At 45.3% G+C, this 23,782-nt stretch overlaps 1 protein-coding gene and 1 long non-coding RNA gene across 2 annotated transcripts; one reads left to right on the top strand and one right to left on the bottom strand.

The window, feature by feature from the left end:
• The first annotated feature begins 1,818 nt into the window (after window positions 1-1,818).
• On the top strand, window positions 1,819-4,353 carry LOC146766445 (uncharacterized). The gene is made up of 2 exons (XR_014957994.1): window positions 1,819-1,965; window positions 2,098-4,353. It is a non-coding gene; the product is annotated as an uncharacterized LOC146766445 (long non-coding RNA).
• On the bottom strand, window positions 4,309-23,572 carry WFDC1 (WAP four-disulfide core domain 1). The gene is made up of 7 exons (XM_021541075.4): window positions 22,102-23,572; window positions 14,785-14,980; window positions 13,052-13,135; window positions 10,540-10,680; window positions 8,609-8,650; window positions 7,228-7,302; window positions 4,309-6,423 (listed from the first exon to the last, which is right to left on the bottom strand). Exons 1-6 carry the CDS (start codon window positions 22,219-22,221, stop codon window positions 7,244-7,246), a joined length of 642 nt encoding a protein of 213 aa, XP_021396750.1. The 5' UTR covers window positions 22,222-23,572; the 3' UTR covers window positions 4,309-6,423; window positions 7,228-7,243.
• Between the last annotated feature and the right edge of the window lie 210 nt (window positions 23,573-23,782).

Below are 23,782 nucleotides of genomic sequence, written 5' to 3'. Positions count from 1 at the left end.
ACGCTTTCGCAAGGATCCGAGCAGGATGCGTCAGGCAGAGGGAGGGAGCTCCTGCACACCCAACAGAGCTCCTTCCCATGGGAACGGAGCCAGGGCTGATGCTGGGCTCTGATTTTCGGGAATCTCACATCCAGGCCCTGCCCAGGGTTTAGGTAAGGTGCTTAGCCAGGGCTTGGAGCAGATACAGAGAGATTTGGACTTTATCCTATGGCAATCAGGAGGTGAAACCTCTCTGAGCTCATCTGTGCTCTTGAAGTGGTCCCCCCCTCCCTGTGCATCTTTTCCAAAGAGCTGGAGCACATCCAGCTGGCTCTGCCAGCTCCTGGCAAGGCACAGCAGCTCTGCCTGCCAGGGAGTCCCTCCCTGCGCCCACCTGACTGTTTTTGTGGCCACCACAATCTTAAGATCACTCCAAATCCTGCCAGAAAAGTGGTGGAAAATATCTTCCCTCTTTCTAGGCAGGTAGGAAGAAAATTTCCCTTTGGTTTTGCTTTCCTCACCCCAAATCCTCACCCATCATCCATGAAGCTGCTGCCCACGAGGAGCATCCTGGGGCTGTGCTGTGCACGGTGTCCCCATGGGCTGGGCAGCCCCAGTGTGGCCCTCATTAGCCACCGTGGCTAATTGAGCAACAGGCTGATCCTTTCCTTATTTAGCATCACCCCCTTGGCACAACCCTGCTGCTCGTAGAGACTCATGGAGCTGTGAGAGCAAAATCCACAATCTGCACCACGGCCAAGAGGCCACACCCTGCCTTAGGGAGGGGGAACCATGCCCTGAGTGGGACTGGCAGAAATTCCAAGACAAAAAGGACACAGGGAAGGAGAAAAACACCTTGATGAGTGTAATAATGCACCATAACAATCGGTGCAGGGTGGTTGGTTACCCAGCACACTGGGGAGGAACAGCGTGGTTTGGGCTCAGGACCACGGCCCTCTCTCATCGTTGTGTTCCCTCAGTTCTGTTATGAAATTATACTTGATGGCATGGAATAAATGAAGGAAAAAGGTGTTGCTGTTTGCCCCTCACTCTGAGAAACTGCTGAATGGACTCAAGTTTTTTCATTTTCTTTCTGCATGTTAGGAAATCGAATGAAAAATGATTGTATTTTGCTATTCCATGAAAACGCTGGGAATAGACTGAATCAGGACTATAATGTTAAGAAAACAACACTAATATAAGTTGTATTTCTTCCCTCTATCATTTTCACACTCTAAAAACAACACACAGCCCAATTACAGTGCCCTTACAGTATTTCCTATTTAATTGGATAATAACACTCCAATTCTAAGGAGATTATTTGGAAAACCTTTTTTTTTTTTTTTGTCTTTTCTTTTAAGTAGAAAATATCTGTTATGAAGACACATACAGCAAAGGAGCCATTCTCTGAGACCTCCTGAGCCCAAAATATGATGCTGTGAGCTCAAAACTCACAGCTCCTTCACCTGCTCCCCACCCAGAACTGGGGCTTGTTGCACTTTTGTTCCTCTTGTGCCACCTTGAGGGAAAAAATCTCTTCTGCACAGGTAGAATGGAGTTTGCTGCTACCCAAAAATCCAAACACTTCATTTTTGGGTTGGGGTTTCCCTGGGCAGAATTTCTTTTTAAACCAAAGAACAAAGTTTAGAGCCACGGTTCTTTTCCATCTTGTCTCATAAAGGTGGAGTAAAATCCTTAAGTCTGACCCCAGGTATGTAATGGGGAAGGAAGAGGGAATTTAATGAAAGCTTTTGGTTTCTTTTTGCACAGTTTCCATTGCTTAAATTGAGAGACTCACTAGGTGGGGGCAACTCAGGATGAGTGGAGCAAGCCCCACCATCCACAGCTCTGTCTGGAAACTCTCTAAAGATCTTTTTTGTTTTACACAGCTTCTCATGTTCTTGCTATTTTGTCTGTATGGCAAAATAACAAGGAGAAAATAATGGGAAGAAATAGGATTTGCCTCTGAAAATTCACCAGAAAAAGGTAGGTTTTGGGGTTTCTTTATTTATTTTGGGTTTTTTGTTTGTTTTTGGGTTGTGGGTTTTTTGTTGTTTTTTTTTTTTTTTAATTTACCATTAAAGGACATAAATGATGCAGTAAATCCTTTTGCTATAGAGAGAAAATCAATGCTCATGCAACCCCACCTCCAGAGGGGAATCCAGCCTGTGCAGCCAGGGTGAGGTGGGAGAAGAAAATAACCCCGTGTATGAGCCAACCCCGGCTGTGTCACGAGCAAAGAGAAACCTCCAGCCTCCAAAAACTCTTTTATGGCTTGTCCAAACCTCAGAGGCTCCTTCACTGCTCAGCAAACTATGGAAAATCTCCTGAAGGTGACCAAGACACTCCAATACCAAGGAACCAGAGGACCATGAGAGGTCCAAGTGATCCCAAGGATCCCAAGGACCACAAGAGGTCCAAATTATCCCAAGGACCATGAGCATTCCAAGTGATCCTAAAGGACCATGAGAGGTCCAGGTGATTGCAAGGACCCTGAGCGTTCCAAGTGATCCCAAGGACCATGAGCATTCCAAGTGATCCTAAAGAACCATGAGAGTTCCAAGTGATCCAAGTGATCCCAAGGACCATGAGAGGTCCAAGTGATCCCAAGGATTCCAAAGACCATGAGACATCGAAGTGATCCCAAGGACCCTGAGCGTTCCAAGTGATCCTAAAGGACCATGAGAGTTCCAAGTGATCCTAAAGGACCATGAGAGGTCCAAGTGATCCCAAGGACAACGTCACTGGCACAGTGAGGAGCTACCCTGACAGCTGGTGCTGCCTGGGGCCATCTCAGCCACCCCAGACCTTCCCAAAATGTCACAGCTGCTGTCCCCTGTGGCTCAGCTGCAGGCAGTTCCTCTCCCTGCTGTGCAGGACTCCTGCCCCTCCTGATGAGCAGGTAGAGCAGGACTGGGTGGGTGGAGCAGGTGGGATGGTGGAGGCTGGGAATGGCCCAACCTCTCCTGTGCCAGCTCTGTCCTGCAGTGGGCACAGCTCAGCTCTGACCTTCGCCTTGCTTGGCTTCTCCACCCTCTGAGGCTCCTCTGAGCTGCCTGAGCAGCTGCTGGTGCAGCCCAAAGCACCTGAGCTGGCAGCACCAGCACTGCCCAGCTCAAAGAAAGGTCACTTCTCCTGGGGCACCACCCCCAGCCTGCCCAGGGCTGTGCCAGTCACATCCTTTGGACAGAGACATCATTCTGTCTCTCAGGAGAAGCACAGAGAGAAGAAGAGGAAACAATCTTTATCTCTGCTCCTTTGTTTTGCCCATGTGGGATGTGGTGTGGGGATTGTTCACCTGCAGTGATGGCTGGGTTGGGTTCTGGTGAAGTTGTTTGGGGTCAGTGACCAGTGGGATCCAGCTGTGGCTCGGGCTCTCAGCAGAGTCACAGTTGGAGTTAGAAAGGTGAGTGAGAAGTATGTAGAATAGGATAGTATCTCTTTAAATAATATATTAATGTAATATAGTCTAGTTTTAATAAATCAATCCTTCAGCCTCCTGATCTGGAGCAGACATCATCATTTCTTCCCTGAGTCAGGGTTTGCTGCATTTTTACTATACAGGGCTGCACCTGCCCCTCTGTGGGCAGTGCAAATGCCAAGAACTGAGGGTCTGACCCAAAACAGGGGCCCCTCTGGAAGGGGACAGGGTGTTGGTGTGTTTTGGGGTCTATCACCTCCCTTCCCATGGACAAAATGACTTTTGTCTCCCTACCCTTGCGTTATGTTCTCCCAACAACTAAAATTTAGAAGTTTTCTCCTTTTTTTTTTTTTTTTTTCTTTCCATAATTCAAAGCTGGAAGCACACCAAGAAGACACGACAGAAACTCAGCAGGGTTGAAAAATAGACTGGTCACTTTTTATTGAGCACCAAATCGGAACCTGAACGGCACAAACCAGGGAGGGCTGCCCAGATCCTCGGGGCTGTGGGAGGCCGTGGGCATTGCAGCACTCAGAGGCACACAGGAGGGTTATCAGAGCACCAAACACGCTGCAAAGTGGTCATGAAAATGTTAAAAACGTCCTACACCAGGCATTCCTACTGTGCTGCTGATAAAGCACCTGTTTTTGGAGAGAAGAGCAGCTGAGGACAGCTCACTTGCTCTGTGTTTTCATTGCAGTGGCTGAGTTTCACATTTCAGTGTTTCGCTGTTGAAAACACAACACTTTGTCAAGTCCCTTCTGTGGCTTTTCTTTCTGAGTTTGACAATTAATAACTTGAATTAACTTGGAAAAAGCCCCCTGAGAATTATAGCACCACAAAGAAGGGTGATGGCTGTGAAACACCCAGTAAAACGGAAATTCATCATCAAATTATTAATTTGTCAATTTTCTTTTTTTTTTTTTTTTTTTGTTTTGTTTTGTTTTGTTTTGTTTTGTTTTAATTCCTTTTGCAAGCAGAAAATACCTGTCCCACCCAGGAGGTCAGGTGGTTTGTAGCTTCTGCAGCTACAAAGAAAACAGACACTGAAGTGAATGTGTCCACTTTGGGCTGCTTTGAGAGATTAGGTTGAGATCTGAAGTTTTAATCTTTCAAATTTCTAAATGCACACCACCAGTTTCTCCACTAGCTCCTCACAAGGTTTTAGGAATTTTTTAGTTTAAAATAGAACATTTTGGCATTCACCCTTCGGGGCCAGCAGTGATCACTGGAGGGTTTTGCTCATTTAATCAGAATTTAATTTTTTCCTGCAGGAAGTAATGCTGAACAAAATCAATCCATTTCACTCAGCAGCGCTGAGGAGCGAGGCTGCAGTAGGATAAGTGACAATTTTTCTGGTCTGAACACAGATTGGAACTATAAAATATAGATTGGAGCCTGGATAACCTGGTCTAGTGGAAGGTGATGAGCTTCAAACTCCCTTCCACGCCAAACCATTCCACAATTCTCTGCTTCTGTGGCTCCTGAGTCCAAGCAGGAATTAAGATCTCACTGTAGGAAGGTGTATAGGATAAAATTCTAGAAATAGCTCTGTCCAAACATGGTGCTGCATTTAATATCTTTGGAAAAAAGTGAGTTCAGCAAATGAAGATATGTAAGAATACGTGGAGCCCTTCAGCTGTTCCTTTGCTCTGAAAAGCAGCCAGGACTGTGTTTAGAATAGGAAACAAAAGTGCAGTTTGGCACCTTCCCTCTCTCCAGCTGCAAATGTGATGTGCAAAATATCAAGAGTTTTATAGGTGTCTTGGATTTGGCTTAAATTGTTTAGTGAGTGGAAAAAAAATCCTGTATCTTGTGAGTGGAAGCAGGCACTTGTATTTGTGAATTGGGCATTTATATGCAGTGCTACTACTGTGCAAATCAAAATGCTAATTTCATGCATGCAGATGGGGACATGGAGCAAACGTGGCTTTTCTGCCAAACAGTTCTGGCTGGTTTATCACAATAAATGCAACTGTCCCTTCAGGACTGCCACAGGAAAGGAAAACCTTAATAGAAAACCTGTTTTCCATTGTATAATGGTAAACAGCTAAAAGAAGCTGTGAGGCCCAAATACCAACATCCAACATTAAAGATTTAGGGAAATCAACACAAAGGTACAGGACTCCTGAGGAGCAGTGGCCCACCTCCCAGACAATCCTTTTCAGCACACAGATTTATCCTGGATTTGATTTTCGAACACATTTAACAAATTATCCAGACTTCAGGCCTCTTGCTGAGGTTTTGCAGGTACAAGCCCACAGATTTAGTGAGTATTAACTGTGCTGGCTAAAAACAGCACATTACAAAACCTGGCATGCATTTGTGTGTCTGCCTGGATATTGTAGGAAGGAATCTGTTCCATTATTAACTCTCAATCTGCAACTCAGCAGACTGAGGAGAGGAAAGTAACCTAAAAACGTTTATAAAGCTATTTTTGCTCCTAGCTTAAACTTCCTCAAATTCTTAAGACTTCAGGTTTGGCCATTTAGAATGGGTGTCAAGCCTGGTTTTTATCTGGGTGTAAATAGGAAAAGAAGAAACTTGCAGGTTTCTTTGAATTTTAAGCTGATGAAAAGGCTCCTTTAAAGGGGTTGTTCAAGACAGTCAGGCACTGGATTTGGTCCAGAGAACCTCTTTAGTCTCACCTATTTTAAAGCAACTAAGGTATGATATTTAGGCAGAATTCTGACATTGCTGGGTTGTGTTCACAGGCCTGAAATCTGAATTGGTCACACGACAAGCACATGAAGGGCAGCTCTGTCAGCAGCCTGACCATGGCACTGTGGCTTGCAGGGATCCCTTGGAGGTGTTTGCATTTCATTTGTAGAAGGGCAGCTGATAAGCAGTGTGGTTTCCTTCAGGGGATTGCATTTCACCCCTTCCTGGTGGTCTTAAAATCTGGACTCATCCTGTTCCTTGGATAATGAATTTTTTGGTCAGTGATGGGCAGGGATCACGGGGTGCTGGAGATGTGGAGATCTGGGACCAGAAAGCTGCTGGGTAAAGACAGAGTGGTCCAGCTGGGTAAAAACCAAACAGCAAAAGAAAAAAGAAAAAAAAAAAAGAGGAATTAAAATATTTATCCTTCCTAGGATGTTTGCACTGAACTTGTCTTTAAGTAGCTGAGTAATCTTAACACCAGCCTGACGTAGGTGCAGAACGACACTGAGCTGCTTTGTTTTCAAAACTCCCATCTAAACCAAGTTGATTTTAAAGTGAAGCTGAAAGTGTTGAGAAAACCATCTTGGGACAGAACTTTTGGTGTAATAAATATTTCCATTCTTGCCTATTGCAAGGCTGATAAAACAGACAGAGCTTTTGCAGTTGGCTTGGCTCTGGCCAGATAAATGTTCCTTTGCTCACATGACTGGGTGCCACTGCTCAGCACAAGCGTTCACACACAGAAAATTATCCCACAAAACCCCCCTTGTGCTGAAGTATTTGCAATACTGACCCTTTTTGCAGTCAGGCTGGAATAAACAGCTTTTTAATTTGTCTGGCAGGCCCAGTTACACCTGCATTAGAAGAAGCCCCTAAACACAAAGTTTAAAGTCTTAAGGAGCACCAATTATTTTTCATCCTAAAAATCACTCCATCCTCTATAAACACCCGCAAGGCAAAGGTTCTGCAAAGAGATCAGGTGGTGGAATGAGAGTGTTTCATGCACCTATACAGGATTTTAAGGTGCTGTCCTTACTCCAGCATTTTGCTTAAAGGAAATATCACCCTCACACAATCGTTTCTTTGAATAATTGCATTCTAAGCAGCATTCTAATTGCATTCTAATTTCCAGCCAGCTTTCCCTTTATTCACAGGGCACTTACCCAGGCACATCTTCAATTAGCCTAAATGCTTCTGCTGGTTTTTCACATAGCCGACCAAATTGTTGGAATTGCTCCCTGTAAAACAAACATCAGCAAAGTCAGGTTTTGGGCTGGGCTGTGGCAGTGGTTTCTAGAGGTTCTCTCAGCAGTGCAGTTTATAATTTCTTGTTAGTGAAATAATCTCACAATTATGAGTTTGGTAGCTTTTTATTAGCAAGGCACAAAATGGTTAACTAACTCTTGTTGCAAGGTCTTTTAAAACAAAATTATTTAATTAAGAAAGGACACTTAGATTATTTTTCCATTTAACCTAATAACTGATCCTTTGAAGCCCACAATGCAGACTTTTCTGTCCAATCCCAAAACATTACTTAAACTCATGAAGAAGAAGGAGAAAGAAGGTAAAGAACAACTTGTCTCTAATCTAAAACTTCTATCTTGCTTCATATTTATTTCTATATTCTAAAACCCCAAACCCTAAGTTTTTCACTCTGTGATATCACACATTTCTAACTAACTATATACTCAGTAATCTCAGTACAATAAATCCATTTTTAAAGTCTTCTCCACAGCTTCAGGTCAAATGTATTGTTCTCTTGTGGGTCTGTGCCTTTCAGTACAGAACTGTACTGAAAATTCAGAACTGTACTGTCTAAAATCCTTAGCATCCAGGATTCCAACCTATGGTATCATTATTTATCAGAGAGCTGGGCTAGCCCACACTGGAAGAGAGCAAAGAAATCCTCTCATGGTTTTATCAGCCAAAGTGGCCGAATTTGGCTGTTTGTAAATTTTATGTCAAAGATGCTGTTTGGTTATACCTGAATGTCACTTCCATTCTGATCCACATCCAAGAGGGAGGAACCAGGAGCTTTGGAACTGTGACAAAGATGTGGGAGATGCTCCTGCTTTCTGTGAGCCCCAGATTTGTGAGAGGGACCTGACACCTCTGAGGGAATTCACTGGCTCCAGCCATCCCTTATCTCTTACCACAGCCCAAGACCTGCTTTTGACAGAACTCTGTGTTCAGCTGCAAGGAGCCCTGGGGCCAAGAGCAAAGCTCTAAAAATATGCTTAAAAATAAAAATAGATTATTGGACTGGGTGGTTCCCCTGGCAGAAGACCTTTTAACTCATTCTGTCAAGGCTGAAAATTCTGGTTCTCACAACTCCACAGTCAGGACATTGTAGATTTTCAAATAAGATCTTCTGACCAAGGCATAGAGAGTTGAACATAAAGAATCTCTTTTTTTCTATGTACAAACCTTAATTTCACAAGGAGCAAATTCCCTGTAAGCATTGCAAAAATGATAAAGCTTAATAACAACAACAACCACAACCACAACAACAACAACAACAAACACTTCATGCCAGCAGCTTACCAAAATATTCCTTGTAATACTTATGCCTCAGGTTGTGTCCATCTGGAAAAGAAGGTACATGGTGAGAACATACCCAGCCAGCTTTTATTTTTTGTGTTAAACTCTGGCCTTCGGTGTACAGCACAGAGAAATTAGAGATAGGGAAATAATAACCTCACAATGAGGGAAATAAAAGTCCTCTGTAGCTGAAGTAATTTGGGTTGCTGTAAAACTCTTATAAACTGCTGAGATTACTGAGCTCTGCGGGCACAACCCATTTGCCATAAGAGTGGGAATTGTCACTAGCATTTTATAACCTTTTCAATAGCTACAAGTCAAAGAGCCAGAGGCTTTCCCAAATGAAATAAAATTTGGGTAACAGTTCAGACCATCTATTAGTATTTTACATAATTCAAGTTCTAGCTATTTTCTTCTGTTTGCCACTTATATAATTATCTAAGCCCTTAGAAATACTTCATGTCTAGGATCCCCACAGTTCTACATTATGTTGGTTACTATAAATGTTATAAAATAAAAGGTTATAAAAGAGAGGATTCAAAAGCCCTGGAAAAAAAAAACTCTCCATCTGTTTTGGAAGCAGCTCAGAGACCTGGTTTGATGCTTCCCCTGGTTTTTACAGTGACCAAACAACAAAACTAATGTCTCATGTCTCTGCATTGAGGTAATTTGTAGCCCAGTGCCAGTGTACATATCCTACCATTCAATGAATATCTAAACATGTTATAAGCTTTCCTGGAAAATATTTTGGCATGTATGAAATTATTTTTCGGGCAAATGCGTCAGCAGGATAAAGGCAACAAAGTTTTGGATGCAGAAAGCAAAGACAGAAGACAAAACTGGAATTTAAAACTCAGATTTCTCACTGAAGTGTGCAGTAACTTATAAATATTTTTAGTTTTTGTGCTGTGTAGTAACAGCACATGCAGACACAGTCCCAGAGGACACTGGCACAAGTGTATTGGTGTCCTGGTCCCTTCCTTCCTGGCTCTGCCCTGCAAACATCAGCATGCAGGAGAAGTTTTTTTCCATCCAAGAGAGGGGGGGAAATGTGGGAAATGGACTTGTAGAGAATTCTCCAAGCCTGACAGAAGGCTCACACAGTGTGCATCTGTATGCAGACTTTGAGACAAGAAATGCTGACTTAGAAATGCCATGGAGCAGGACAGGCACTGCTGAGAGAGAAATGAAGCCAGAAACAAGTTTCAAAGTGTGGCCTTGCAAATAAGACTGGATACTTTAGAGAAATAGAACTATGAAAGATGCATTGGAGTAGGACCCACGAGGGGTAGTTTTAGATTATTTGCTTTAAGGCATTTACAGCATGGTGTGGTTAAAGCTGATAGGCCAAGAAACGCTTATAATGTATTGTAATAAATAAAATAGTTGGCTTCTGATTGTGATGGCACGAATTATAACATCTGTATTGAAGTATTCCTTCTGATGAGACTGAAAATGGAATAAAAGTTTTTAAAACACCTCTCAGCTACCCCATGCCTGAGTTAGAAAAAGGCATAATCCAACAGAGGGAGGGTTCCTGCAGGAACCTACCTGAAGAAAAGGCATAATCCCACAAAGGGAAGTTTCCTGCACTGATTTACCTGAAAAAAATGCATAGTCCCCCAAAGGGAGGTTTCCTGCAGGGACCCACCTGGGAAAAAGCATAATCCCACAAAGGGAGAGTTCCTGCAGGGACCCACCTGGGAAAAAGCATAATCCCACAAAGGGAGAGTTCCTGCAGGGATTTAACTGCAAAAAGGCATAATCCCACAAAGGGAAGTTTCCTGCAGTTACTACCTGGAAGAAGGCATAATCCCCCAGAGGGAGGATTCCTGCAGGGATCTACCTGGGAAAAGGCATAATCCCAAAAAGGGAGGTTTCCTGCAGGGATTTACCTGGGAAAAGGCATAATCCCCCAGAGGGAGGGTTCCTACCTGGATTGCCCCGGAGCTTGATGCACTGGCCCCTGTTGGGGATGCCCTCGGCCGTGTTGCCCGGGTTGATGATGTGGCACTCGTAGCCCGTGGGGCAGTGCAGGGGCTCGTCCCCATCCTCCGTGGTGCTGCAGGCCTCAGCTGCAAGAGAAACCTGCAGTTGTGACCCCCGTGGGGACCCCAGCACGGCCACCACCCCCTCTGAGGCTCCTTGGCACGAGGGCAGCACGGGGCTGGTCCCTCCTGGCACAGCTCAGCCCTGTTCCCTGCACATCCCACCCCACAGCCCGCTGTGCCACCCCTGCTGTAGGGTTTCAGCTTGTATGTTTGCCATGTATTTGTAATCCTGCAAGTCTTTAGTGTGATGCCTTAAGTTTTAGCTTCTGTATTTTGCAGGTTCTGTACTGCATTGGTGTGAGACTCTGAGCTTCGTAGAAATTGTTAGAGAGTTCTGTTCACAGTTTAGTCAGACACAGCAATCCTCTTCCAGCCCAAGGACCAAGGACACCGTTGTAGTTTCAAGCCCAAAAGGTATAAACACCAGGGAATTGAGGAGAGCAAACTGGGAGGATGGGACTGCATAACCTGCAGCTGTAATTGGACAAATAACCCCAATATGGAAATGGACCAAAACTTATAAAAGTGTGAAAACTGTATGAAACCCATCATCCATCTTGGCTGTTGTACTGCCCAAGATGTATCCATTGAGGCCTTTTAATAAATCCTATTTTATTCCTTTAACTCTGGCCAGCCTCTGTTCCAGGTCGCCTCATTAGGCATCAAGTGTGTAACTCTGAACTCCATGTCCAGGGTGAGCTGCTGCTTTCCCATTTTGGGCAGACAAAATTCCTCTCCAGCCCTGGAAATCAAGGACACCTCACTGCCTCAGCCCTGAGAGATGGAAACAAAAGTGAGTTCGGGGGAGCAAACTTGGGGTAAAAGACTTCATACCTGAAGATGTAATTGGAAGATTAACCCCCAATATGCAAATGGACCAAAGTTATAAAAGAGTGAAAACCCTGTGATCTGCTGTTCATTTTTGGGTGTAGCCCCTGGGGTGCCCTAAATGTACCTGAAGACCCTTCAATAAATATAAATAAACTGATTTTTATCCCCTTAATTTTGTCTGACCTCTGTTCTTAGGTAACCCAGAAGCCATCCAGCACTGCCCACCATGCAGTATGATCCCCCATGGGATCATCAGGGGTAAGTGTGTCCCACTCTGGGCTGGGTGAGGATTGGGAATGTGAGCAGGAAGCTGGCAGTGTGCTGCTCTGTGCTCTGCTCCACACCCATAACCTGTTGCTGAATCCAAACCTCAGGTGTGACTCACTGCAGGGTCAGGCAGTGCCACCCCTGTCCCAAAGAGAGGTTTCACCACTTTGACCTGGGACAGGCAGCAAGTGCAGCTCAGAACGGGAAGGCAAAGCAGATTTGGGCCAAGTGTTTGTGGCCATTACATGTACAGACTCTGCAGGGCCACTCCTCCCTCTCATTTTTAATTTCAAGTAGCTCTGCTATAATTCTCATGCCATGACTGATGGTTCTTACTTCCATAATTACTCCCTCAAGCTCAGATGAAGGTGTTCAGATAAGAACAAATAATATAAGTGTGACAAGGATGGATGAGGAGGAACCTATTTTATCTTATTTCTAGCTGTGCAGCTCAAGTGAGCTGGAGGCAGAATTTTCTCTTCAAGAACTTGGAGTTTCCATAATAGATGAGAGTTGAAGCTCAGCGAGTCTAAAATCATCTGTGTGAGACCAAAGAGAGGAATTTATTGGCACTACCTGGATCTGACTAAAGCTGATCAAAAGCTGGGTTAACTTTTCCATGTAAAACCCAAAAACTTCAGGTGTCCATACATCTGGGAATGCCTCATGGAAGAAAACTTCTCTTCCCACCTCCCCATTCCTTCCTTAATTCAGTTTTAGGTGTTGGAAAAAAGTAAATTAAAACCCCTTTCCCTATGGGATGAACCTGAGAAGCTCAATCTCATTGTCAGTCTCCAAGCTTAGATGCCCCAGGTTCACGTCAGCTTGGCACAGCTCTGCTGCACTTTGCCAGGGCTCCTGTCCAAATTAACTTCAGATCCAAAAGCCACAGCCCCAGCCCAAGGCATCTGGGTGATGAGGCCACTCTGGATTAAAGGATCTCCCATTCCAAGTCCACCCACGGTCTATTAGGAAGCTGGCAGAAAATTATGTGTGTGATGACAAAGCCTTTTTCAAAAACAAAGATATATCTCTAATTATTTGAAGAATGGGTACAAGCCCAGTCCCCTGCAGCATTCCTAGTGCTCTGCTAGATAATCCATATCCATAAAAAGTATTTACTGTACCAGAAAGCAGCTCCCAGCACCACACTGAGTTATTCCTGTGGAAACTCCAGACAAATACCAGCAGCCCCAGCAGCCCAAGATCCCAGGCAAGCTCTGTCTATGAGGGATTTATTCTCCAGGTATTTGTGTGATCGTGGACACTGCAGAGAAGACAGAAAAATGTCCCGTACCTTGTAAGACTTCCTCTGGGCCATCCAAAAGCCACCCATTGCCTCCCAGCCAGCGGGGTTTGGGCTGAACCAGCCAGTCCAAGACTGCAGAAGAGAGAAAGAAGAGACCACAGTGTCATGATGTGGCAGCCACAGGGCAGAGTTATGGAAAAGTCATGGATTTCCTCTATGGGCCTGTGAGGAGGCTGCCTGATGGATTGATCTGATTTGGATTTATATTCATGTTTTGGTTGTCCCAGTGGAAAGGGAGACATGGATGTTATCCAGGGCCACAAGAAGCTGCTGTCCTAGAGGCCCAAGCTCTGAGAATGGCTGCTGCCCATTCTCATTCCCACAGCAGGGGATGGTGAGCTGGCTGCCTCACCTCTGTCAGCACTAATTCAGGCCAGGATTGCCTCTTTTGCCTCTTTTCCTGAATCTAGAAACACAGGAGCACAGAATGTGGGGTTTGGGTTGGAAAGGACCTTAAGGATCACTTCACTCCAATCCTTTGCCATGGGCAGGGACACCTTCCACTATCCCAGGATGCTCCAAGACTCATCCAACCTGTCCTTGGACACTTCCATGGAAAATGCCATCCCAGGAAAACAACTGGCCTTGAGTGACTTCCACAATTCATCCAAGTGGGAATTTTGCCACACCAGTTTGCCTGACTATTGTAAATGCAGGTGAACCTGGTGGGAAGAAATGCTGATGTCTGACTCCAGCTCAGAAGGTTGAATGATTTCTTTATTATAACTATACTATAATACATTAATATACTACTTAAAGGAGATACTAAAACTACAAACCTACTTTTTCTAACTACCACATCTAACTCACAACTCGTGACCCTCTCTGAGAGTCCAGCCCCACGTGGGTTGGTTTGGCCACCAGGCTCAAACAATCCTCACCAGAATCCAACCAAGCACTCACCCCAGGTAAACAATTCTCCAAACACATTCCCCATGGGAAAACAAGGAGCAGAAGTAGAAATTGTTTTATCTTTCTTCCCTCTGTGCTCCTCTATGAAAAAATCCTGAGAGAAAAATGTGCCTGCCACACCTCTCCTTGGACACTTCCAGGGATGGGGCATGGAAAATACCATCCCAGGAAAACAACTGGCCTTGAGTGACTTCTACAATTCATCCAGGTAGAAATTTTGACACACCAGTTTGCCTGTCCTTGGACACTTCTAGGAATGGAGCATGGAAAATGCCATCCCAGGAAAACAACTGGCTTTGAGTGACTTCCACAATTCATCCAAGCAGAAATTTTGCCACACCAGCTTGCCTCGGACACCTTTATCACTCATCAACCTGCCAGAAACCACAAGGGCTGAAAAGAACTCAGAATCACAGAATCACAGAATCAATCACAGAATCACAGAATAACGCGGTTGGAAGAGACCTCTAAGATCATCAAGTCCAACCTACGCCCTAACACCACAACCAGACCATAGCACCAAGTGCCAAGTCCAGCCTTTTTTTAAGCACATCCAGTGATGGTGATTCTACCACCTCCCTGTGAAGACAATTCCAGTACTTTATTATCCTTTCAGTGAAAATTTTTTTCCTAATATCCAACCTAAACCTTCCCTGACGTAGCTTGGGACTGTGTCCTCTTGTTCTGTCGGAAGATCCCGACCCCCACTCGCACTCAAAGCTCCCGCCCCGCACCCAAGGCGCGTGAAGATCTCCAGCATCCCCTCCACGAGCCCCTCTGTCCCCCGGCTGCCCCAGGGCCCCCTGTACCTGGCGGGGGCTGCACGGACTCGAGGCAGGCGTAGATGCAGCCGTTGTAGCAGCAGCGCTTGTGGCGCTGGCACTCGGCGTCGGAGCGGCAGCTGGGCACCTCGCAGGCGCGCTCGGGCAGGCTCTGCGGCGGCGGCGGGCACCGGTCGTTCTTCTGCTGCTGGGAGCTGTGAGAATGAAGAGGGTACTCATAATCCTTTGCAAAGAGAAGAAAAGGAAGTCAGGTTGGGCGTGAGGTGAGTTACGGAGCATCCCGCCGGAGGATGGTTTCAAAGGGGGTTTTTGAGCGTTCGGTTCTCCTCTCGGAGAGGGGAGATAAGTGTGCAGCTCCCCCTGCACTGTGGGATCCCTGTTGGAGAATGGTTGCAGGAGAGGGGTCATGGATCAATGGAACAGTTATACATTGATAACTCTGTCTAAGACCCCAGAATCAGAACCAGGCTGTGTCTGGCCTGGGAACAGAGCTTGGGAAATAGGCTCTGTGTCTAGGTCTGGGAAACTGTACAAGGTCGGAATGAGATAATAAGGACGAGCATATCCTTGGAGATTTGCTTGTACAAGAATAGGCTGTGTGACAAGATGTGCCCAGAGAAGATGGGATGTACCAGAACAACGTGACTAGAGATGAGAAACTTGGCTTAAGAAACAAAATTAAGCCACAGGCAGAGGGAAGACAAGCACAATCAGTATGATTGATAAGCAAGCCTCATTTATTCAAAAATCCTGTCAGTTTATATAGGGTTTGCTACAAGCAAAGTCAGCAACAGCTCTCATTGGTCAATTTAAGGTGTTTGTTCTGTTTAGCCTACGTGCATTTACAACTATAGCCAGGTTTCTTAAGCCAAGTTTCTCATCTCCATAGTCACATTGTCCTGGTACATCCCATCTTCTCTGGGCACATCTTGTCACACAGCCTATTCTTGTACAAGCAAATCTCCAAGGATATGCTCGTCCTTATTATCTCATTCCAACCTTGTACTATTTCCTGGGCCTAGACAGACCCTGTACAGTTTCCCAGGCCTGGACACAGAGCCTATTTCCCAAGCTCTGTTCCCAGGCCAGACACAGCCTGGTTCTGATTCTGGGGTCCTAGACAGAGTTATCAATGAATAACTGTTCCATTGATCCATGACCCCTCTCCTGCAACCATTCTCCAACAGATCCCCTCAGTGGAGCGCTTTGGAAACACCAAACAAGCACTAAGTCATTGTCATTGCAATCTCCCAATTTATAATTGAGGTTATTGCATTGAAAAATAGGAGGTTTAAAAAAACAAATCCTTTAAAGTCTTTTATACTTGCCTGGGAAACTGAGAGAAAATCCCAGGCATCCTCATGATAAGGACACCAAAACACTTTGTTGGGGAAGCAGTGGAAATGAGGGCACTGTGCTGTTTTGGGGCATGGGATTAATGTCCTTGGTAGCACCTCTCTCCTCAGTGAGCTCCCTCCATCTCCATCACTTTGTCTGGACCAGAATTTATAGGGGAGCCTTTCAAGTTTATCCACAGTGGAGCTCTGGGCTGTTAAATTAGAGACTGTTTCTAAACCATGGGACATTCTGGGTGAGATCCGTGAGAGTGATGCCAGCTTGGTCCCAGAGAAAATGAGCCCATGTTTCTCTGCAGTGGAAAGAAGCTGAGCTTCTCCCTGCACACTGACAGGACAAGGGAGGTGTAGGGTGCATTAACAGGCCCAGGAACATTTAAGAGGCAGCATTCAGATATTTTTCACTCTGGGGCTGTTTTAGCAAGAAGCCAAATCCCTCCAGCAGAAAGGGGAATTACCCCAGCCTATTCTTTTCTCACCTGTGTCTCATCCACTCCCTCACCTCTGGGCTGCAGAAAGTGCTCAGGGCACTCAGGTCTCAGATTTATTAACAACCCTTTATAAGTTCTCATAAAATCACAAGTGGATTCTGGATTTGCACTTTTAAAAGAGATCAGCATCAAGCCAGGGGTGTGAAGTGAGCTCTGCCATGGCCTCACAAGCAGGCTGGTAAAGTCACAAATACATAAAAATATGTGTAAATATACACTTGGCCAAATCATTGGTCTGTTACAAAATCAGTGATGAGAAACTGGGGTTGTTATTCCAAGAATAAACATGGTACAACAGTCTCTAGGGGTTTCTAAGAAATTTCACCACCAGACCATGGAGAAATTTGAGGTGAGGTTGTTAGTGTTCAGGAACACACATAATCACAGGATATGATTATCTGCAGGTGCTTTTATTGAGAGCTCTGGGAATCAGGGGTACAGACCCAAATCTGATTCCGACATGGTTTTCAAGCTGAACGTATTTTATATTCTATCCTTATATAACTTACATATTAATTATTAAGCTTATATTGTTCTATTGTATACATTGACTTTATTCAAGCATGAGTTTCTCGTGATCTATCTTAGGCCCCTGATCACAGTTTCTCATTATTTTTCTTATGATTAAACAGTAATTATATTTAATTACTAAACAATCATCACATCTAACAATTATATAATTTATCATGTACTAGCTACACAGTGCAGTTCTAGCAAGGTACAAGGCCTTCATGTACCTAGGGTATTTATTTTATTTTTTTTTTTCAGGGCCTACTAAGCTTAATTTTCCTTTTAACCCTAAATCCCCATAATTTTAAAACCCTTTTACTATCAAGGTTGACATCCCTCTCTACATCCTGCTCCATCCTTATGCTGTAACTCCCAATGCTTTGGGGCATCTGTCCTTTGACAACAGCCTGTTCCCACATGGATTCTCCCAAAAGCTGCCCAAGGAGAGGAGTGTCAGAGGAACAGAGAATTCCTGATGTTTTCACTAATGGCAGTCTCCTGCCCTGTTCCCAATATCAATAAAAAATTCCTGCTTTTTCCTTTAAAACTCTTCTGTGGCATTGTTTTCCCATGAACTGATAGGCTGTTTAAACCACTAAAAAGGTTTGGAAAAACTCAATTTTGATGATGTTGTCCATGCTGAAGGTGCAAGCTCTCATATTTGTCCATTCCTCAACAGCTGCAAACACTCCAAATTTGAAACATGCTTTAAAATCAAAGATATTTAAAATATACTTTTTTTTTTTTTTTTCCTGGGGTTGCTGGATTTTAAATAGAGAAAAATGTCATACCAGCTATAATTTTGGGATATAAGGGAGCACCAAACTGTATATATAGTTTTATATATATAACTATTTATATATACATATATATACATATATATACATATATATATATAGGGATATAAGGGATCACTGTGCTATCATTTTGGGATATAAGGGATCACTGAATAATAAATCTGTACAGTTCCAAACACTGAACAGGTCTCCTTGCTGGAGGGAGTGTTCATCCTGGAAGCTCACAGTTTACTATTCTATTTGAAAGGTCATCTGCAGACGGAAATGGGACCAAAATCATACTGGCAAATAATGGATACACAAAAAAACCACCAAACAATTACTGCAGTTGCTTCACAGATGATTCAGAAACCAAGAAGCCAAAACTGCAATGAACAGCTGGCTCCATGAATGAAATTTCCGCTGGGGAACAATATAACAGTTGTAGCCAAATAACTTTGTACCTCCTGACCTCCCTGCTCATTTTCTCTGGTCACCTATTGCTCCCAACTCATTGTTTTCAAAATAAGAATATTTTGCTTATTTGGTTCAATAAACCCCCTTGTTTATGGGTGCATAAGACAGGATTCCCTCCTCCCCCAAAATAACCTGGGTAAGGATGTCTCCAGGTTTGAGTTATAAGGTTTTTTAAAAGCTCTCCCAGAATTCACAGTTTGGCTCTGATTTATTATTTTTGCAGATTGTGACGACAGTCAGAATTTCTTTGCAAATGTTTTTCAGTGCAGGAGGTAAATTTGTGTTTCCCAGGGCGACTTATTTAATAATTTAATGACAATATCTGCCTTGGAGATAGAAACAAAGTAAGGGAAAAGGTTCAGAGTTCAGCTGAGGAACTCTGAAAGTCAACAAAGATGAGGAAAAACCTGGATGGAATCACCCAGTCTCAGCCATAATTTCAACAGTAACTGAGGGATGCAGTCTACCTCCCAAAAATCCCAGATCTATTCTGTTATTTGTGTCTGGGACTGGTCCCTGAGCTTGTGTCAAAGCCCAGTTCTCTGCTAATTCATGTTCTGCATGGTGCCCCTCGAGGTGACACATGAGGTTTATTCCAGCCTCCCAACACCAGCTCTGGCCCAGGTGTTCCCAAACACTGGCCATAAAACAAAAACAAAAAAACATAAAAGCAAACAAACAAAAAAAAACCCCAAAAAACATCAATCAAACAAACAAACAAAAATAAAACCCCACAGTCAGAGGGAATTTTGAATCCTCCACTATTTTCATTAACGACCTGGAAAACCATCCACCAGTGATGATCAAAGTGGCAAATATCAGACTGAGAGCAGCTTAAAGACTCTGAAGGACAAGACCAAAGCAATAGGGATAATATTCTCCTGTTGTTAGCTCAGGATTTGTCATTTTGGTTCTGCTGTTTGCAGTTAGAAGGACACTGCAGAACTGGGGTGGGCTCCAAGAAGATGCACAATAATGAGTAAAAGGCTGGAAAGCAGGAAATACAGAAAAAGGTGTATTCAGAAGGAAATACAGGAAAAGGTATATTCAGAAGGAAATGCAGAAAAAGGTGCATTCAGAAGGAAATACAGAAAAAGGTGTATGTGCATGTGCAGGTTCCAAAGGGGAGGCTGAGGCTGCTCTGCTCACAGGTTACTCCGAGGATGTGGGGGCCAGAACTCAAAGAGGGTGATGATTTATGGCAGCTGGCTGCTGGGGGGTAAATAAATTGTTGGAAGAACATTACAGCAGCTGTGAGGAATTCTTCATTTCTGGAAAACTTTAGAAGAAGGCTGGGATTTTTCTAAAACACTTGCTGTAGTTGACAGTGGAATGAAATCCAGACTGGCCCAGTTTTTCCCAACAGACATGATGGGTGTTTTATGATGAACTGAACCCATTCCCAGGTAGCACCCTCCTTCTGCCCCTTGGGAACAGCCCCTGGAGGTTGGGGGCTGCAAACACCAGCTGCAAATCACTAAACTTGACAAGTATCCCTCTGGAAAATATATGGATTTGTTTTAAAGCCCAGCTCTTGCATCTCACTGTGTCGGACAGGTTTTTCTCCTCGTTGCCATCCTTCTTTCTCCCTTCTCCAGTCCCATTTGACCCCTCCTTGCCAACCAGCACCTTCCTCAGGGTGAATGAGAACCCCCTGTCAGCTCCTCATCCTCACGCCTCCCCATCATTCTGCATCCTGCATTTTTCTGGATGCACTCCTCCAGCTGTAGGCTGAGATTTTCTGGGCTCAGCCCACACAAAGCCGTGTCCTTTGGGGTGCCTGTGGCCCATGTCCCACCTGGCTGCACGTTGCCATCAGCACCTCCATCTGCCATCCCTCTGTCCAAGTGAGTCACAAATCAGCTGCTCTGCCCCCAGACTTTGCTTTTCCAACTGCAGGGAACACACAGCATTTGGTAGGAATAAAAACACCCCTCTGAGGAACCAGAGGGGCTGCCAGAGCTGCCTCCTGCTGCAGGAGAGGATGGAGAGCAGACGCCTTCCCCCTGACAAGGCTTTGAGGAGGAGAACGAAAAGTGTTTTCTGTTTTCCCTGGATCAATGTTTTTATCAATATGAGCAATTCTAGCTGAACTTGCCAGATCAGTAGCACCTGGATTCAGGGCTGCCAGGAAAAACAGCCCTTTGGAGAAGTGCAGGTTGAAAGGAGAGGATATATCCCCCAGGGGATCTGGCTGTGCCTTGGCAGGGCTCCTTATCTGAAAATCAACATGTAAATTCCTCTTCTGCTCCTATCCTGTCTCTCTGGGTCATTCATCTCATAGTTCCTATTAATTTTGAGCTTCACATTGAAATATGGCAGAAGAACATCCATATAAATGCACTTGCCAGTGAGTGATTTTGCAGGAAATGCAGCTCTTTACATCACCATTTTCCAATTAAAGTGCAAACCAGAGGATACCCTATCCCAAGAGAGGCTATAATGGAGAAGATTACTTAAAAAATCCTGAGGTGCCTTTCAAAAATCAGCACAATGTTTTCTGCACTATTTCAAGGAGACATGACAGAATTTGGTTTGCTCATCGGGGGCAAAGGATGTGTGTCACAATTCTGAGTCAGCAATTGCACAAACCAAATGTTGCCATGCATAAACATCACTCTAAAAGTCATGGGCACAAAAACATCCTTTTTGAATTAAAAGCTGCAGAAAACAGATGGAGGGATTTGCCTGTGACACCAGGGTGCTGTTTACACACATGCAATGGTTGGAAGATGCAATCAGACCTGAGCATAAGAAAATAAATTGTTTGGGGCTTGCACCCAAGCAATTCAAGGGGCAGAAAAACCTTGGCTTAGTGCTGGTTTCTAAAGGAACTTATATGGATCAAGTAAAAATTTCAAATTTATAACTTTTTTTTTTCTTTTATAAACAGCAGGTCCCAAACCTCAAACTATCAAATTCTTTTCCTTATTTTATTATTATTTTTTTTTAAATGCAATTTCCTCTGTGGCCATCTCTGGCAGTGGTTTGGCCCAGACACACCAGGGCAAGACCCAGCACCATCCCCTCCACTCGCTGCTGTCCCAGTTCCAGTTCCAGTTCCAGTTCCAGTCCCAGCCTCCTGCAAAGTGGGTTTGGAGGCTGTGCTCAGTGCCCTGTGGAGCTGCAGGCTGCCCTGGCAGGCACAGAGGGTGGCACCCAGGGTGTGCCAGGGCGTGGGCAGCAGCCCTGCTCGCAGGGGATGTGCCGGGCACAGCCTCGGGGATGGATTTCTGGGATCGCCCACTTCAGGGTGATGGGCACGCCGGTCTGGCAGCGTGGGGCCGAGCTCTCTGTGTGCTCCTGGGATTTACATGGATGGATGGATGCCACCATCCCTCCCCCCAGCACACTTTTACCCAAAGTTACCCCAAAAGGCAGCGCAGGAGCTGCGCAAGGAACTCTCCCTGCTCCAAGCAATAAATCCCATTATCTTCCTGCCACGAAACGTCTCCCCGGAGCCGCAGGGTTTGCATCCCCCTTCTCCCCGGTCCCTTTTCCCTGGGCAGCAGTGCCGGTGCCATCCCAAAGCTCCGTCCCTGCTCCCAGCGCTCTTCCCAAGCTTCCCCATACAGCAGCTAGGTGGCAAAAGTTTCGCACAGCCTGGGAAAACTTCCCGCATCGCTGTGACACAGCGCCAGCCCGCCGCTCCAGACACTCCTCATCCCCAAACACGTCAGGATAACTCCCCCTTTTCTCCGCGAGCATCCCCCGAGCCCCCCGGGCCGTACTCACATCGTATTTCTCCGTCATTTTCAGCAGAGCGCGTTTCCAGAGAGCCCTGGCACAGCCCGGCCCGGGCAGCACCGCCAGGGCGCACAGGGCTGCGGCGAGGATCTCTGCACACAAACGCATCTCCGGCAGCAGCCCCGAGCCCGATTTTGGCAGGGAGAGGTGCGAGAAGGAGAAGAAGGAGCCCGGCAGCTCTCGGGATGCGGGCGGCTCCCAGGCTCGGCAGGGAGGGAGGGAGGGAGGCGGGGAGCGAGGGCTGAGCGCTCTGAGCCGCTTTTCCCTGAGCGGCTTCTGGGAAGGGAAAAGGGAAGGGAAAAAAAAAAAAAAAAAAAAAAAGAAAGAAAAAAAGGAGACCAGAGGCAGAATCCGGGAGGTGCCGTTGAACTTCTCTCGGTTCGATCAGGTTCTCGGCTCGCAGGTTCGCACAAAGCTCACCCTCTCCTCGGGTGATGGACGGGAAGATTACTTGGAAAGATTATTTTTAGACCTTTGTTCTCAACATCTGGCATCCTCCGAGAGCCCCATTCAGAGCCGAAGCGTGGGATCAGATGACAGCTGCCGCAGGGGGAAATAAAGGTCTCGGAGGGGTGGGCTCGGCGGATTTTTGCAAATAGTTCACCCAAACTTCCCAAGAGGCCGGGCTCTCCCTTTGTGCGCTCCCTGCTGTGGGTTTGCATCACTTTGTCTCGACAAAGTGAGAACTTCATCTGGAGCCCGCTTGGGGGAAACGATTTAACAACATGATAAACATCCAGGGGCTTTCCTTAAACCAAGGTGACGCTGGTTTGCTGAAAACGATTTTGGGAAGGGAAAGACCGCTAGGAAAAAATAAATTGGGGTGTGGAATAGGGAAGGAAGGTGGTTTGGAAATGACATGAGCACGCAGAGAAAGCAAGGAAGGGGACATGAGTCAGGCTGTGCCTGACAATGGGAGCGACGGAAGGAGTGGACGTGGGGTTTTGGACATCTCCATGGACATCCAGGGCCTGGAGGATGGGAATGCTCGTGGAGTCAGGCTGAAAGCTGCCCAGCATCCTGCCTGGGATGGAGACAGAGGCAGCTGTTACATTCTTGTGTATAAATATGTATATCTGCTTGTATCTGACTGTAGAAACATCAGGAGGGCTGCTCAGGCTCGCGTGTTCGCACAAAGCTCACGCTCTCCTTGAGTGATGGACAGGAAGATTACTTGGACAGATTATTTTTAGACTATTTTTATATTATTTTTATGAACCAAATGTGGGGGCTGTTTGTTTTATAATTCCCCTGAGTTTCTCCTCCAGCAGCTTGTCCAGCCTCCACCTGAATGAAGGAGGAAACAGAACCACAAAAGTCATCAAGATACAGACATTAAGCCCTGATTGCCTTCACTTTAGCTCTGCTGAGCAGAGAGGAGCCCTGCTAGATGCCTTCATTTATTTTATATCCACTCTAAAATGGGTCTGCAGAGGAGTGAAGGAGTTATACCCTGTGGATACACAAAAAAAAAAAAAAAAAAAAACCACTTCCAATTACTCCTTATACCTGAAAGCTGTGGAAATTCACTTTGATCCATGCCCAAATGTCAATAGCTGCACGCTGGTGGAAGCCAAAGGATTTTGTCTAGAAGCTTGCCAGAATATGATAATGGGAACCTGAAAAAAGAGCAAGGTGTGCCTTAAAAAGCTTAGTATTGAAGGGAATA

This window comes from Lonchura striata, chromosome 11 (assembly GCF_050655825.1).
Source record: "Lonchura striata isolate lonStrDom1 chromosome 11, ASM5065582v1, whole genome shotgun sequence".
In the NCBI taxonomy this organism is placed as follows: domain Eukaryota; kingdom Metazoa; phylum Chordata; class Aves; order Passeriformes; family Estrildidae; genus Lonchura; species Lonchura striata.
The sequence above is the reverse complement of the archived record's forward strand: the minus strand, read 5'-3'. Positions and strand labels throughout refer to the sequence as shown.